Source organism: Octopus bimaculoides, chromosome 5, assembly GCF_046866305.1.
Source record: "Octopus bimaculoides isolate indiv1 chromosome 5, ASM4686630v1, whole genome shotgun sequence".
Classification (NCBI taxonomy): Eukaryota; Metazoa; Mollusca; class Cephalopoda; order Octopoda; family Octopodidae; genus Octopus; species Octopus bimaculoides.
The window spans coordinates 86,744,570-86,758,763 of record NC_142932.1 but is presented as its reverse complement, the minus strand read 5'-3'; the positions used below and the strand labels follow the sequence as shown (position 1 = coordinate 86,758,763).

The 14,194-nt window shown below is 35.0% G+C and overlaps 1 protein-coding gene across 7 annotated transcripts in view; it reads right to left on the bottom strand.

Annotated features, from left to right (window-relative positions):
* Positions 1 to 14,194, bottom strand: part of LOC106878747 (protein bicaudal C homolog 1-B) — a 252,304-nt gene that overhangs the window by 32,728 nt on the left and 205,382 nt on the right. For all 7 annotated transcript variants that reach the window (XM_052968360.2, XM_052968361.2, XM_052968362.2 and 4 more), the window contains exons 4-6: positions 4,696 to 4,765; positions 3,396 to 3,475; positions 971 to 1,132 (exon numbers count right to left, since the gene is read on the bottom strand). In XM_052968360.2, the coding sequence (XP_052824320.1) occupies positions 971 to 1,132; positions 3,396 to 3,475; positions 4,696 to 4,765 (312 nt within the window). The remainder of the gene's footprint in view (positions 1 to 970; positions 1,133 to 3,395; positions 3,476 to 4,695; positions 4,766 to 14,194) is intronic.

The following is a 14,194-nucleotide window of genomic DNA, read 5'->3' as shown; positions in this document are numbered from 1 at the left end:
CAATGAATTACTTAACCAAATATTTGGAGAAATCCACAATTCTATCACAGAATACATTGTGTTCACAGTTTAGTTCCAGACTATGCTGGAATGAATGGCAAACCACAGAGACCCATTAATGAAGATGCACCATATTTTAATGTAGTTTGCAATTATGACAATTTAAGTGGAGAATCTAATTCACCCAACGTTTGGGTACATGTAGTGGAGACCACTCTGTTGTAAGCATATAAACTGTCTCTAGTTTTAATAAAACTCAGTAGCTTGATATACAACACAGCTTCCTATAGTACCATACCTTACATAATGCCACTGTTTGTCAGAGAGTACAAATGGAAGTGATGCTTCCATGAAGCTCACTATCAGATACATCATATCTACCTGTTGAGGACTTGGAAACACTGGACTTTGTAGTTCACCCAGATTAATTTAGTGAACTAAAATATGACTTATAAATAATCAGAAAATGGAGAGGCAAGAGTTATTCTACTAGCAATACAGTGAATAAAAGTCATCCATGTTTTAACCCTTTGCCTGTCCAAAGCATTTTCATAAGTTTATCCTAAACATCCATATTTGTTTCCAGACTTTTAATTAGCCCTAGCTTCATATGCTCTGAGTAATAAAAAGCTTTCCTTTCCTAAGTCCCAACTTACTCTTGTGGTTGGAAAAAATTGGGTTGTGTATCATATATGATGTATGGACACCAGGGAAATATGCCTTGTGTATCCCATGTGATACACAGGACAAGCAAAGGGTAAATATAATATCAGTGGACTACATAAAATACAATATATCATCAAACACAGAACAGAGCTATAAATATTTACAACTGTAGCAAATATAGTAAAACAGAAAAAGAAATTTCAAATTAAGTTAGATTCTCTTTGGAACATTAATATAAAACAGTGCAATTGGAATGATAATCAAGTATGATCATAGAGAATGTGAAAAATTAAAGACAACTCACCTGGTTGCTTTTTTCTTGGACATTATTGCCACGATTAGAATCTGGGAAATGAATATGGCAGCCTGTTCCTTGCATGACTTTCTTGATGTTGTTACCACCTTTTCCAATAACATGAGAGTGGTCAGTGTGAGAGACATCCATTTTCAGTGTAACCCGATTACCCTGGAGTGTGAAATGATAAACAATATAATTCAGTTACCCCTTAAACCCCTTCTGTTGAAATACACTACCTTTGTTTCCATTAATTTTGAAAATAATGAAGGATTTAAGTAAATAACTATTATTAAGCTGGTGTTTGAAACAAATTAACATGAAATTTTGATGGAAGATTTTAATTTAGATCAATTTAAAATTGGAAGTTTGTGTCATAGAACCAGAAGTTGTCTCAACAATTTGATATCAAAAGGTGAAATGGTGAAGGCACATGGTTTGGGCTCACAATCATGAGGTAGTGAGTTCGATTCCTGGACAGGGCTGTGTGGTGTGTTCTTGAGCAAGACACTTTATTTCATGTTGCTCCAGTTCACTCAGCTGTAGAAATGAGTTGCGACATCACTGGTGCCAAGTTGTATTGGCCTTTGCCTTTCCCTTGGATAACATTGGTGGCATTGAGAAAGGAGGCTGGGATGCATGGATGACTGTTGGTCTTCCATAGACAACCTTCCCCAGACTTGTGCCTCAGAGGGGAACTTTCTAGGGGCAATCCCATGATCATTCATGACCAAGGGGGGTCTAAACCCTAATGTGAAATGAAAAAAAGTTTCTTTTTTTATGTGCTGGGTCAGAAGGAAGGGACAGTACGTATGGTCTTTTAAGGCCTTCCTAGACTAGTGAGATTGGTATCATTAATATTTCTCTTGAATTTTGTAAACCAACACCTACAAGAAAGCTATAAGCAAGAAGGAAATTCCAGAGGGCTAATGTTGTGGAAAGGAAGAACTAGGCAGAGTAATTAGTGTGCAGGGCTAGGAAAGGATTTGGACACAAAGGTGATGAGAGGAGGAGAGGCAAGTGGGATGAGAATGCCTGAGTGGAGGTGGCATGGGCTAAGTCAACTCTGAGGAGTCTAGGCTATTATAGTAGAAGTTGAAAAGGCAGAGAGAAGAAATATAACAGCCTATGGCACATAAGCTGGAGTATGTTTGTGAACGACTTAATATCAATCAGTGGACATTGGCCCAGGATGTCTATGAGCAGCAGCATTGTCCCAGACATGAGAGCAATACTCCATTGTAAGCTGCAACTGAGCTTTGTAGAGTATTCATTAATTATTGGATGCTAGAGTAGCTTCTGGTCCTGAAGAGAAGGACCAGTAATTAGGACGTAGTCCTAGATTTGTTAAGAATGCACTTTTACAAGGTGAGACCGTCAGTGATAGTGAAATCCAAAAGTTGGATAGATTTTGAGGGCTGTAGCTGAGTGCTGCTTATTAAGAGGGTGTCAGACAACGATGTTTTCATAACATGAGTAGTATTTTTGTTTTGCTGCTGGATCTATTTTATGGACCCTTACTGGTGGTCATTGTGGTTAATACGAACAGTATAATATATTTTAGGGTTGTTTTTAAAACTGAAAATACCAAAGGACTTTTCAGTGAACACATTTTACTGTCAGATACAACAATAGATATAATCTATCTTAAACCAACAATCTAATGAGGAGCTGTTCTAGTATTTCTTTAAATACTCCACATACTTAACATGCTTTCTCAGTTACCTTATTTACAACATTTATCTGATACCGACATAAGAAAAGCCACTAATGTTTTGTTGCCATTATTTATTTATCCTGTGTCTCTGTTTCTCACAGCCACATTAACCCTTTTGGTATCAACCTGCTGGAGACTGCTCCTAGTTCTATGGTATAACTTACAGCTTGAAAGTGATCTAAATGAAAAACTTTCCATCAAAATTCCATGTTAATTTATGTTCCAAAGACCAAGTCAGTAATCAAATTCTTTCATTATATTAAAAATTAAGTGAAACAAAAACAGTGTATTTCAACAAAAATATGGTAACAAAATGGTTAAACTATTCTTTGTGGAGTATGTTCCCATATCATCATCATGTAACGTCCATTTTCCAAAGGTTATAAATTACAATATGATTTATATTGTCACCTGATGTCTCCATTTACCATTGTCTTTAGTTCTTGCTGCCATGTTTATGGTCACTTATTTGTAAGACCTAAGTATTTGATTTTTATTCTTATATTTTCCTTCAAACCTTGTTTTCTTATAGATAGAATTAATAGAATTATCATTAGTAGTAGTAGTAGTAGAGAGAATTTTTCAATTAGTTTCTATCTTCCTGTTTCCATATCAAATGAAATGGTTGTACTCCACTCCTCTTCTTACAAAGTCACCATCAAAATTACCACTACAAGCAACAATAAAGAGCTGTTATACATGTGAACACATACATACCTTTGTATCTAAGATGCTCATTATTTTATCTTTGGCCACTTTGACATCATTTTGCATCCCAATTACCTTAATGTGAGGATCTAGAAAGACAAACAAAGAGACAATGCAATTACATATAATGTATCATAGAATAATTATAAACATGTAAATTTGTTTTATCAAACTGACTGTTGGACTGCTATAATACAATAGCATACCCATGCTGCCAATAATGAAAGCAAATATATTTATTGCATTTAAATGTATTGAAAATGAAGCTACAACATAAAAAAAACTAAATTTACTTCTTAAGATAGATAGTTATAAGCTGTAATAGATTTTGTGCTGCATAAACTTGGTGAAGAGAAAAAAAAACATTTTTTCAGTTCAATATTTACTTTGACAGTTTACAAACATTATCCAAGGAATAACTGCAATAAAATTGTAATTATCTCACTTTGTGTGGCAGGAAATACAACAGCATTTATCATAAGAGTGATTGAACATTAAATATCAAATATATTGGCCACTACAAGATATAAACCTCTTCTGTCAGTCTACGATGAATTAATGAATTAGGATATAAAAATATGAAGAGAACATTTGATCTGATTGTTGTTGCTTAATCCCTGATTGAGAAGACCTGTGATCAACATTTTATTTTGCATATCAGGATATATGAGGATTTGCTGAAAAGTTCCTGGTTTTGGCAAAAAGAAAATACAGGAGGATCAGTTAATTATGATTTTATTCACCATATTCCCCTCTCAGATTCACACACTTATTGCAGTGGTCCTTCAATTTTTCTACGCCCTGTAAAAGAACTTGGATGGTTGGGCCTCCAGCCAGGCCTTTCACGATACCCTTAAAGCCAGGAACTTTTCAGCACCCCCTTGTAAATTATTTATTGTAATTTCCTTTATTTAATTTACTGGGGTGTGATTTGAAGGTGATTTCTAACAGGTCCACAGACCATGTAGCACCTCCCATCTTAGCGATACAATCAAGTCTCAATCAGGCCCAACCTAGGGTTAAACAACAACAGTTATTTTTAATATTGGTTTCAAATTTTGGCATACGGCCAGCAATTTCAGAAGGGAGAAGTCGATTGCATCAATCCCAGTGCTTAACTGATACTTATTTTATCAACTATGAAAGGATGTAAGGCAAAGTCAAACTTTACAGAGTTTGAACTCAGAATGTAAAGGCAGATGAAATGTTAAGCATTTAGTCTGGCACAGTAATGATTCTGCCAGCTCATCACCTTAACTATTTTTAATATTTGAACGTAAATGATATTAGACATTATAATGATAAATACCTTTTTTAGATTTAGCTCCAATCTTCAGTTTTGATGGCCACGTAACTTCTGTATTAGTTTCTTTCATAATCTGAACAGAGAAATAAATAAATTAAATAATATGCATAAATACTAAAACACATACGTATATATAATATGCAATGAGTAAAGAGTATGGGAGAGTTAGGAATGCCAAAGTAAGTCCTGTGTGGAGGAATACTAAATGCGTCATATTTGGTAAATAGGAACTGTCTGTATTTCAAGTATAACATTAAGATTCTGATGATGATTGTATAGAATAACGACCAGGGGTTGAAACTCACAGCCATTAGATTATTGTTAAGCCTCTGGTGAGTCACAGACTCTAGAACAGTGATGCAAAAGTGGATTAAAGTAGTACTGGGTTAATGAAAAGATGATTATTGCAGTAGCGGATTAATGAAGAAATGGATTATTGCAGCAGTGGATTAATGAAGAAATGGATTGTTGCAGTAGTGGATTAATTGTGATGTAAAGTAGATTAATAAAACGGTGATGCAAATTGGATTAATGAAGCAATGAATTAATAGTGATATAAACTGGATTTATGATGTAGTAGATTAATAGTGATGTAAGGTGTATGAATGAAGCAGTGAATTAATAGCAATATAACATGGATTAAAGTAGCATTGGATTAATGAAGAAGTGGATTATTGTGGCAGTAGATGAATTGTGATGTAAAGTAGATTAATAAAACAGTGATGCAAAGTGGATTACTAAAGTAGTGAATTAAAAGTGATGCAAAGTGGATTACTAAAGTAGTGAATTAAAAGTGATATAAAATGGATTAAAGATGCAATAGATTAACAGTGATGTAAAGTGGATGAATGAATCAGTGGATTAATAGCAATATAAAGTGGATTAAAAAAAGACTGATGCAAAATGGATTAATGAATAATTAATAATAGAGATATAGAGTAATTTTTGTAGCAATAGAATAATAAAGTATTGAAGTAGGTTTAGTCAGAGGTCGAGAAGCAATGTTCATGACTATTTTTAGGTTCTTCAAGATTAATGGGAGCAAGGGAGGTAATTTCTCTTAGATTTGAAACCTGATCTGAATGCTTGTAACTGAGTGAACCCCACTAATAGCACTTGATGACCAGGTGCTGCTCTACCTTCCCCAACACAAAAAGTATCCCTTCTACAAGTTTTTAAACAGTTTTCATGAACTGAATTTCATTTACAAAACGAAAGCACTTGTTCAATGCATTACATAGTGAGATTGAACCTCAATTCAAATAGTTGTAAACTAAATGCAGTGCAGAAAGAATAATAATTTGGGGGGTGGGGGTGAGAAAGAGATTTAACTGACTTTGTAACAAGCTAATAATACATTGGCACAAATCAGAATGTTGTCAGGAAGATACAGGAATGGATAAATTTAGCAGCTTGTGACAAAGTAACAGTCACATTCAAAATGAAATCAATAAAAATTACTCTTGTAAGTATTACTACTCACTTATTTGTGAAACATATTAAATAATTATAAGACAAGCACAATTAATATCAATTTCCTAGAACAGTATTTTCAAGATTTATCAGACGTAGAAGCTAAACTCAAAGCAAGCTCTGCAAGTGGTTAACTGTTTTTTCTTTTGTAATTTTGAATTGAGCAACTCTATCTTCAGAATTCATTTGTATATCTGCTAGATACAGAAAACAATTACATTTGACTAAATATCTCTCAAATTAGAGCTTGAACTTATAAAAAAAAAGAAAGAGAGAGAGGGATGATAAAAATGTTTTACGTAGAATCAGTTGACATTTCATCTGACATCTCTAGGAAAGGAGTCCTATTTGTTAGGTTCTCTTATACCAGAAGATAATTAGAGGGGAAAGTTTCAGGCAAGTTTCCCTTCACCATTTTCATGTCTACACAAGAAGATAGGTTATGTTTCGCAATAGGGAGGTTAAAGCAGCAAGTGGAGAGAATTAGTTTTGAAACCTAATCCAGAACTTTCAGCAGTCTCTCTAATGGCTTCAGAATAATTTCTTCTCATCTATTCAGCTTTATACAAAGTGACTTGCTGAGCTGGAGTGTAAGTAATTGTGGGTTTAGTTAATACATGCCATATTGAAGATGTTAACATAGATAAACTCTCTCCTCCATTTTGAAATAAGATATTGCTGACTAAACAAGGACCATTTACAACTAAAGAATATAGTTATTAAGGGGGGAAAAATCTAATTAATTAATTAAATAGAATTAACAAGTAAAATGTTTAAATAAAGTTATTTTTGTCTTCTTTCTGTGTAAAATACTACATTTTAAATGTTTAAAATCATCTTGTAAAATGATAAAATATAACATATTTGATTGATAAAGATTACTGAGAAAGAAGGAAAGCAGAATATAGTGATGATGGCAAAAATATAGGGGTTGTAGGGGTTGTCTTTATAGGGAAAGGGATTGTTATAGTTATGGTAATAGTTATGATGATGATGGTTATGACAGTGCTGGTGATGATGATTTCCTGTGGTAGAAATATAACCAATTTAACTGTTGTATGAGAATAATTACATGGAAGAAATACAAGATGAAATTAATCTAATTCACACAGACACACACATGTGTATGTATCCACACATTATATCTAAGAATGTACATATATGCACACACACACACGAGTATGTATCCACACATTATATATAAGAATGTACATGTGTGTGTGTGCGTTTGTGTGTGAATAATTATACATATACAGGTTGGTGCAAAAGTAGATATACAGTTATGAAAAAAGAAACCATGTATAATACTTATTTTTATCAAAAAAATTAAAAGTTACAATGAAAGTATTATTATAGTTATGATAAATGTATTATTATGATTAATGACACTGAAAATATCAAAAATGATGCTAACTAATTTAATGTGCTAATAAATTTAATGAATGAAGTATTATAACATTGATGTGATATTTACTGTATACCTACTTTTGCACCCCATTATAACTGACACCCTGTTATGATGACAAAGGTTCCAGTTGATCCAATCAATGGAACAGCCTGCTCCTGCAATTAACGTGCATGTGGCTGAGTACTCCACAGACACATGCACCCTTAACGTAGTCCTCAGGGAGATTCTGTATGACACAGAGTGTGACAAGGCTGGCCCTTTGAAATACAGGTACAACTCATTTTTGCTAGCTGAGTGGATGGAGCGATGTGAAATAAAGTGTCTTGCTCAAGGACACAACGCATCACCGGGAATTGAACTTGCAACCTTGTGACTGTGAGCTGAATACCCTAACCACTAAGCCATGTGTTTTCACTGTGTGCATAATTATATAAACAGCATATAGGTGTGAAGTGTTTGTATAGATATGTGCATCTGCGTTTTTGTTTGCACTTCTCTGTGTGCGTGTATGTATGTGAAAAGGTGTAATGTTTGAAGGAATTCAATGAAAATATTTTAAGAGATTTTAGTATAAACTACAGTATTCATTGGGTAATATTGCAAACTACTGCTCTCTTTTAGTTGCTCCTTACAACACACAACCATATAGTATACTTATTGTACCTAGGAATCAATAGTGATTGATAAATAAGTACTGGTGTCTATATGATTGACGAAATATCCTTGAAGGCAGTGCCCCAGTATGGCTGTAGTCCATCATCAAGGCAACTCAGTTTGTTGCAATTCAGGGAAGAGTGAACAGAATAATAAACTTTTACTAAGACTCAGGTTGAACTCGTATCCTTTTGAATCAATCACTGAGTAATTTGATCCCTTGGCCTCTCAACTATTTAAAAGTATTTAAATTATTTTTTTATACAATTCCCACACACCAAAAAATTCATAGGAATAACTTCTAGCAATTCTTATAAGTGAGGAAATATCATCCAATTGTATAACAACTTTGAACATAAAGAAGCTTGACCGTCAAGAAATAGCAGGTAATCAACCCTCAAATCACATTAAAAATTGTCAGATGTAGTGGATAATGAAGTGCAAAGATATATGTATGAAAAGACAAACAGAATGGTTATAGTTAAAACATCTTTGATCATAGATCTATTTGATTAGGGTTAACCTAGGGCTAAACAACAACAACAATTGATTCTAGAACTGCTGGATCAGGGTGATCTGGAGCTAGATAAAAACAACACAATTTAATCCTGCTAGCAAATCCTATATGGTTCTCCCCCACCTCCCAATGAACATGATCATCATCTAGGGAGACAGCTGAAACAATGGGATATCTTTTGTCAATGGTAAATCTTTCATCAATACTTTTAGTCAGTGGTACTTTAGCCAATGGTGACTCTTTAGTCAAAATACCTTTAGTCAATGGTAAATCTTTTGTCAATACCTTTTAGTCAGTAATACTTTAGGCAATGGTGACTCTTTAGTCAAAATACCTTTAGTCAATGGTAAATCTTTTGTCAATACCTTTTAGTCAGTAATACTTTAGGCAATGGTAAATCTTTAGCCAATGATAAGTTTTTGGTTTCTGATTGAAATCAGTTAATGTAAGCATGGTTGTGCAGTTAAAAAGTTACTGCTGCAATTGTATGGTGTCAGGTTCAATACCACAGTATGTGGCACCTTAGGTAAGGGCTTCCTACCATAATCTCATGTCATCCAATGTTGTTTGAGTGGAATCTTTTGTCAATACCTTTTAGTCAATGATATCTTTAATCAATACCTTTTAGTTAGAAAAATACTTTAGCCAATGGTAAATTTTTAGTGAATATCTGCTGCTTGGTATCTAAACTACATCAGTTACATGCTTTTTTGTTTTCGAAAAAGAGATAAACATCACAACTTCTCCATTCCTTTCCTCCTCTTATCTCTTATCTTGTTTCTAATTTAAAACAACAATCAACATTACCCTGCTTGTTTTTAAACTTCTTAACTAATCACCAGAATTTTCTGCCATTATACTGCTCTCTCTCTCTCTCTCTCTCTTCCCATCCCTCACACATGGAACCAACCACACCTTTACCTACACCCACATTAAATAAATAACATAAAGAGAATTACTAATAAGTGCTTATATAAACATATACATGCAAATTTATCTTATTTTGTTCTTTCCATAAATATAATATTTCAAACTAATAAAGACAGCAATAACAATAGCAGCAACATCATCAGCAACAGCAGCAGCAACATCATCATCTTCAACAACAGCAGCAGCAACCCCCATCAACAACACAGCAGTGTTCCAGGCAGGGTTTATCCATTCATTTATTTATTTATCATTCCTGCTTGCTTCAAAGATTCCACATCAAATAATCTGCACTCACAGATAGGCAGTATCCCCCTAGTTAGCAGCTCATACAGGTTTCCACACCTGCGTTATCCCATCCCCTTCTGAAAATGTTCTTTAATCTTTGTAAGATCCGCTTAAATGGAAACACTGTGTAGTTTAAAATTACAGGAACGGGTTAACATGTTAACAGCAACAAACCACAGATCTTGTTACAGAGATTAAAAAAATAACAACTGTAAGGGTTTTTTTTTGGTTTTTTTGGTTTTTTGACATATCAGACATGAGCAATGTATGTCCATGTTGTACATGGGGTAAGGGAGCTAAAATAACAGAAGAGAGAGAGGCACAGATAGGTAGACAGACAGATGAGAAAAGATAGAGAAAGTGAAATAGCAAGAGACAGGGGACAGATAGTAAGAAAAGGAAGAAATAGTAGGAGATAGCAAGAAAGGGAGAGGAACAGCAAAAGCGTGAAGGATATGTTATAAATTGGAAGTTTATTTTCAGCAGGAACTGTGAAAACAGAATCAACAAGCGCACTCAGAGAGCGCAAACCTTTGCCAAGGCAACACCAACGTCCTCTCAATGATTAGCTAGAGATGATTTTTAAAATGAGAATATCTGAAATAAACTCAACTGTTCTCACAAACTAATACTGAACCCAACTGCTCTCAAAAATTAAGTAAAAAAAACAGGAAAAATAATCCAGAATCCTTGTCCAGTACCAGATTGATCCCAAAATCTAATCAGTTCATGCCAGTCATGAAGCCAAACAACTCTGAAAGTTTCATCTGAGATAGCTTGTCCATGGACAAACAAACAAACATGACTGAAAACAATACTCCAATACTCTAAGAATCAGTGAATGTATAGAGATGAAGTGGTGTCAAATGACAGTAAGGAGGTCTGAAGAGGGCCATTCCATTGGGCAAGGCCTGAAAAACAAAAGGTAAGTTTTCTGGATTTAAGAAACAGTTTTCGGTTTCTGATTGAAATCAGTTGATGTAGGCATGGTTGTGCAGTTAAAAAGTTACTGCTGCAATTGTGTGGTATCAGGTTCAATACCACAGGGTGTGGCACCTTAGGTAAGGGCTTCCTACCATAACCTCATGTCACCCAATGCTGTTTGGGTGGAATTTGGTAGACAGAAACTGTATGGAAGTTTGTCAGAGTGCCCATACTTTATTCTTGGGTAGTAGATTTACTCTGTCACCAAGTTTAACACCATCACCTGGTCCATTCTGTTGTAAACATTTAGGCCACATCTTTGGTCTGAGGATAGCTTTCCTCCCACCCATGTCTCAAAAAGTAGCCATAGCACAGTATGGTGTTGTTTGAGGAAGATTATCAAAGACAGTCCAGCTGTGATCTTTCCGCTTTTATTTAGAGAAATGGCATTAATAATCCTTTCTATTAGAAACACAAGGCCTGAAATTGTATGGGAAGGGGCTAGTCATTTACATTGATCTCAGTACTTTACTGGTACATATTTTATCGACCCCAAGAAGGTGAAAGGCAAAGTCAACCTTGGCAGAATTCAAACTCAGAACACAAAAATGGAAGAAACACTGCTATGCATTTTGTCCAATGCAGTAACATTTCTGTCAGCTTAATACCTTATAAATGTCATTGATAATATAATTCATTCGGGACATCATCCTTAGTGGCGAAAAAATCTTCTCTATTTACATTTCTTTTTCAGTCAATTAAGATGTGAATGAAGAAGCTTTATTTGTAAACTAAACATAATAATGTTCTGAGTTCAAGTCTAATTGCGGGATTATGTAAACAGCTAGAAATAAGACACATAAAGATGATAAGAGATTAACCAATTGTAAATATACAACTTAAAGACAAGCTTTGACAGTGCAGATATAAGTTAACATCTTATTAATATTTTGTTTCAATTAGAAGCATAATAGTTTTTCTGCAGCTTATCATCCAATGTGTCCTTTGATTTAAGACAGTAAAACGTGATTTGAGAGAGATTTCTTTTTTGTTTTTACCTCATAATCAGGGAGGAAAAGGCAATACCTATGACCTTTAATTTTTCAGAGCCTCTGTGGGACGTATGATTCAGGGACAAAGTTATCTGCAAGCTAGAGACCTGCCTCAAAAACTTGCAGCAGAGTGAACTACACTAAACCCACCCAAACACCACCAACAATAACTGAGAAGCAAAGAGCCAGTACAAATATTCTTTTCTACTCTAGGCACAAGGCCTAAAAACTTTGGGGGAGGGGGGGCAGTTGATTAGATCGACCCCAATATGTAACTGGTACTTAATTTATTGACCCCCAAAAGGATGAAAGGCAAAGTTTACTTCAGCAGAATTTGAACTCAGAACCTAAAGACAGATGAAATACCACTAAGCATATCACCCGGTGTGCTAACATTTCTACCAGCTCACCACCTTAGCCAATACAAATATTAGAAGATATTGGTTGTGGTTAAGAAGCTTGCTTCCCAACAAAGTGGCCTTGGATTCAGTTCTACTGCACAGCACCACCTTGGACAAGTGTCTTTTCCCTTTGCCCCAGGGCAACCAAAGCCTTGTGAGTGGATTTAGTAGGCGGAAACTGAAAGAATCCTGCCATGGCTATGATGTAAGAAGTTTTCTTCCCAACCACACAGTTCCAGGTTCAGTTACATTGTGTGGTATTTTCTACTACAGTCCCAGGCCAATCAAAAGCCTTGTGTAGATTTAGTAGACAGAAACTGAAAGAAGCTTGTGTGTGCCCATGTTTTGTTATCACTGTCTCCATGTCTTGATACCATGTGATTGTTGTAAGTGAGCATCACCATCAATATTCTGTGTAAACATGTCTAGTCATGAAAAAATATTGCTTTGCTTGGAAAGTGGTGAGGGTTAGTGACAGGAAGGGAACCTGGTCGTAGAAAAATCTACCTCAATAAACTTAGAAAAGCAGATGTTAAATGATGATGATGATTTAACAATTCTATTCATCTATGACTCTGGATTGATATTTCATTTATTGATCCTGAAAGCATGTAAGACAAAGTTGACCATAAGAGTTTTGAACTCAGAATGCGAAGAGGCAAAACAAATACAGCATGGAGTTTTGTCCCATGTTTTAGCATCTCTGTCAAGTCACTGCCTGTTTGGCTGTTGTTTCTAGCTGGTTATGTCACTATGTAGAGGCCCCCTTTATATCATCGCCCTATATGATCACTAATCAGACCTAATTGAATACATCTATGATCAACCATTTTCCAATTGTGACCAAGCCATCTTGTATCCCCAAAACAGTGTATCTAGAGATACATTATCCAATGTTTCCTTCCTGTTTTGAAGACAGTATTGAGCGATTTAAGGGCTAATTGACAACTTTTTCTAGCAGACCAAGCAATTATGTAGATGCTACTGCATTGGTTTGTAGGTGAAGATGTTGAGCATCAGGTCAACCTTGATTAAGCAAACCTGCGAACAAAGGTGCTCCAACCATGATCACCCTGTCTTTTTAGGATAATAGTCCTTTTTAGGATTATATTTTCCAATGTTTCCTTTATTAAAGACAGTTGGATGTTATTTGGCTGATATTTCTAGCAAACAACCATATACTGTCTTTCTTGTTGGCTTGTAACTAAAGCAGTTGATACATTAGACATGATCAAAATAGTTAAAAAGAACAAAAGTCCAGTCCATTTGACATTCAAAAAATGACCATCACTGCTTCATGATTTCACTATTGTTGTTGTATCAGTTACATAGCTAAATTCTGTCTACTTCAGCTAATATGTCCTTGTACATGTCTGAACATTAAGGGACATCTCAACTCCCTGATACAACATACTGTTCTGTTCTCATGTCCCTTACACTTTTACAAGATCCCATGTGAAGCTAGCCTTAAGGTCCTCCTTGCCACATGGTGACAGTAACAACTCCACATAATTCAATTGTGATGGGTGTGTACTAAAAATACATGTTAAACTAACATTGTCACTTGTCATGCCTCACCAACTGATGGACGGAAAACCTTCCTCTAAGCAAATATATCTCACTCTCCCTCCACACCATTTTCTAGTAGCAGCAGTGTTTACATTGGAACATCACAGGTTGTATGAGTGTGTGTATGTGTGTGTGTAGAGAGAGAGATACAAATATAAATATATACAAACATATACACACACACACACGTGTATGTGTGTATGAGTGTTTTTGTGTAAGTATTTTGTGTATAAATGTCTCATATATTAAGTGTAGGTTAGTATGTGTCTGTGGGGTGTGAGTGAGAGAG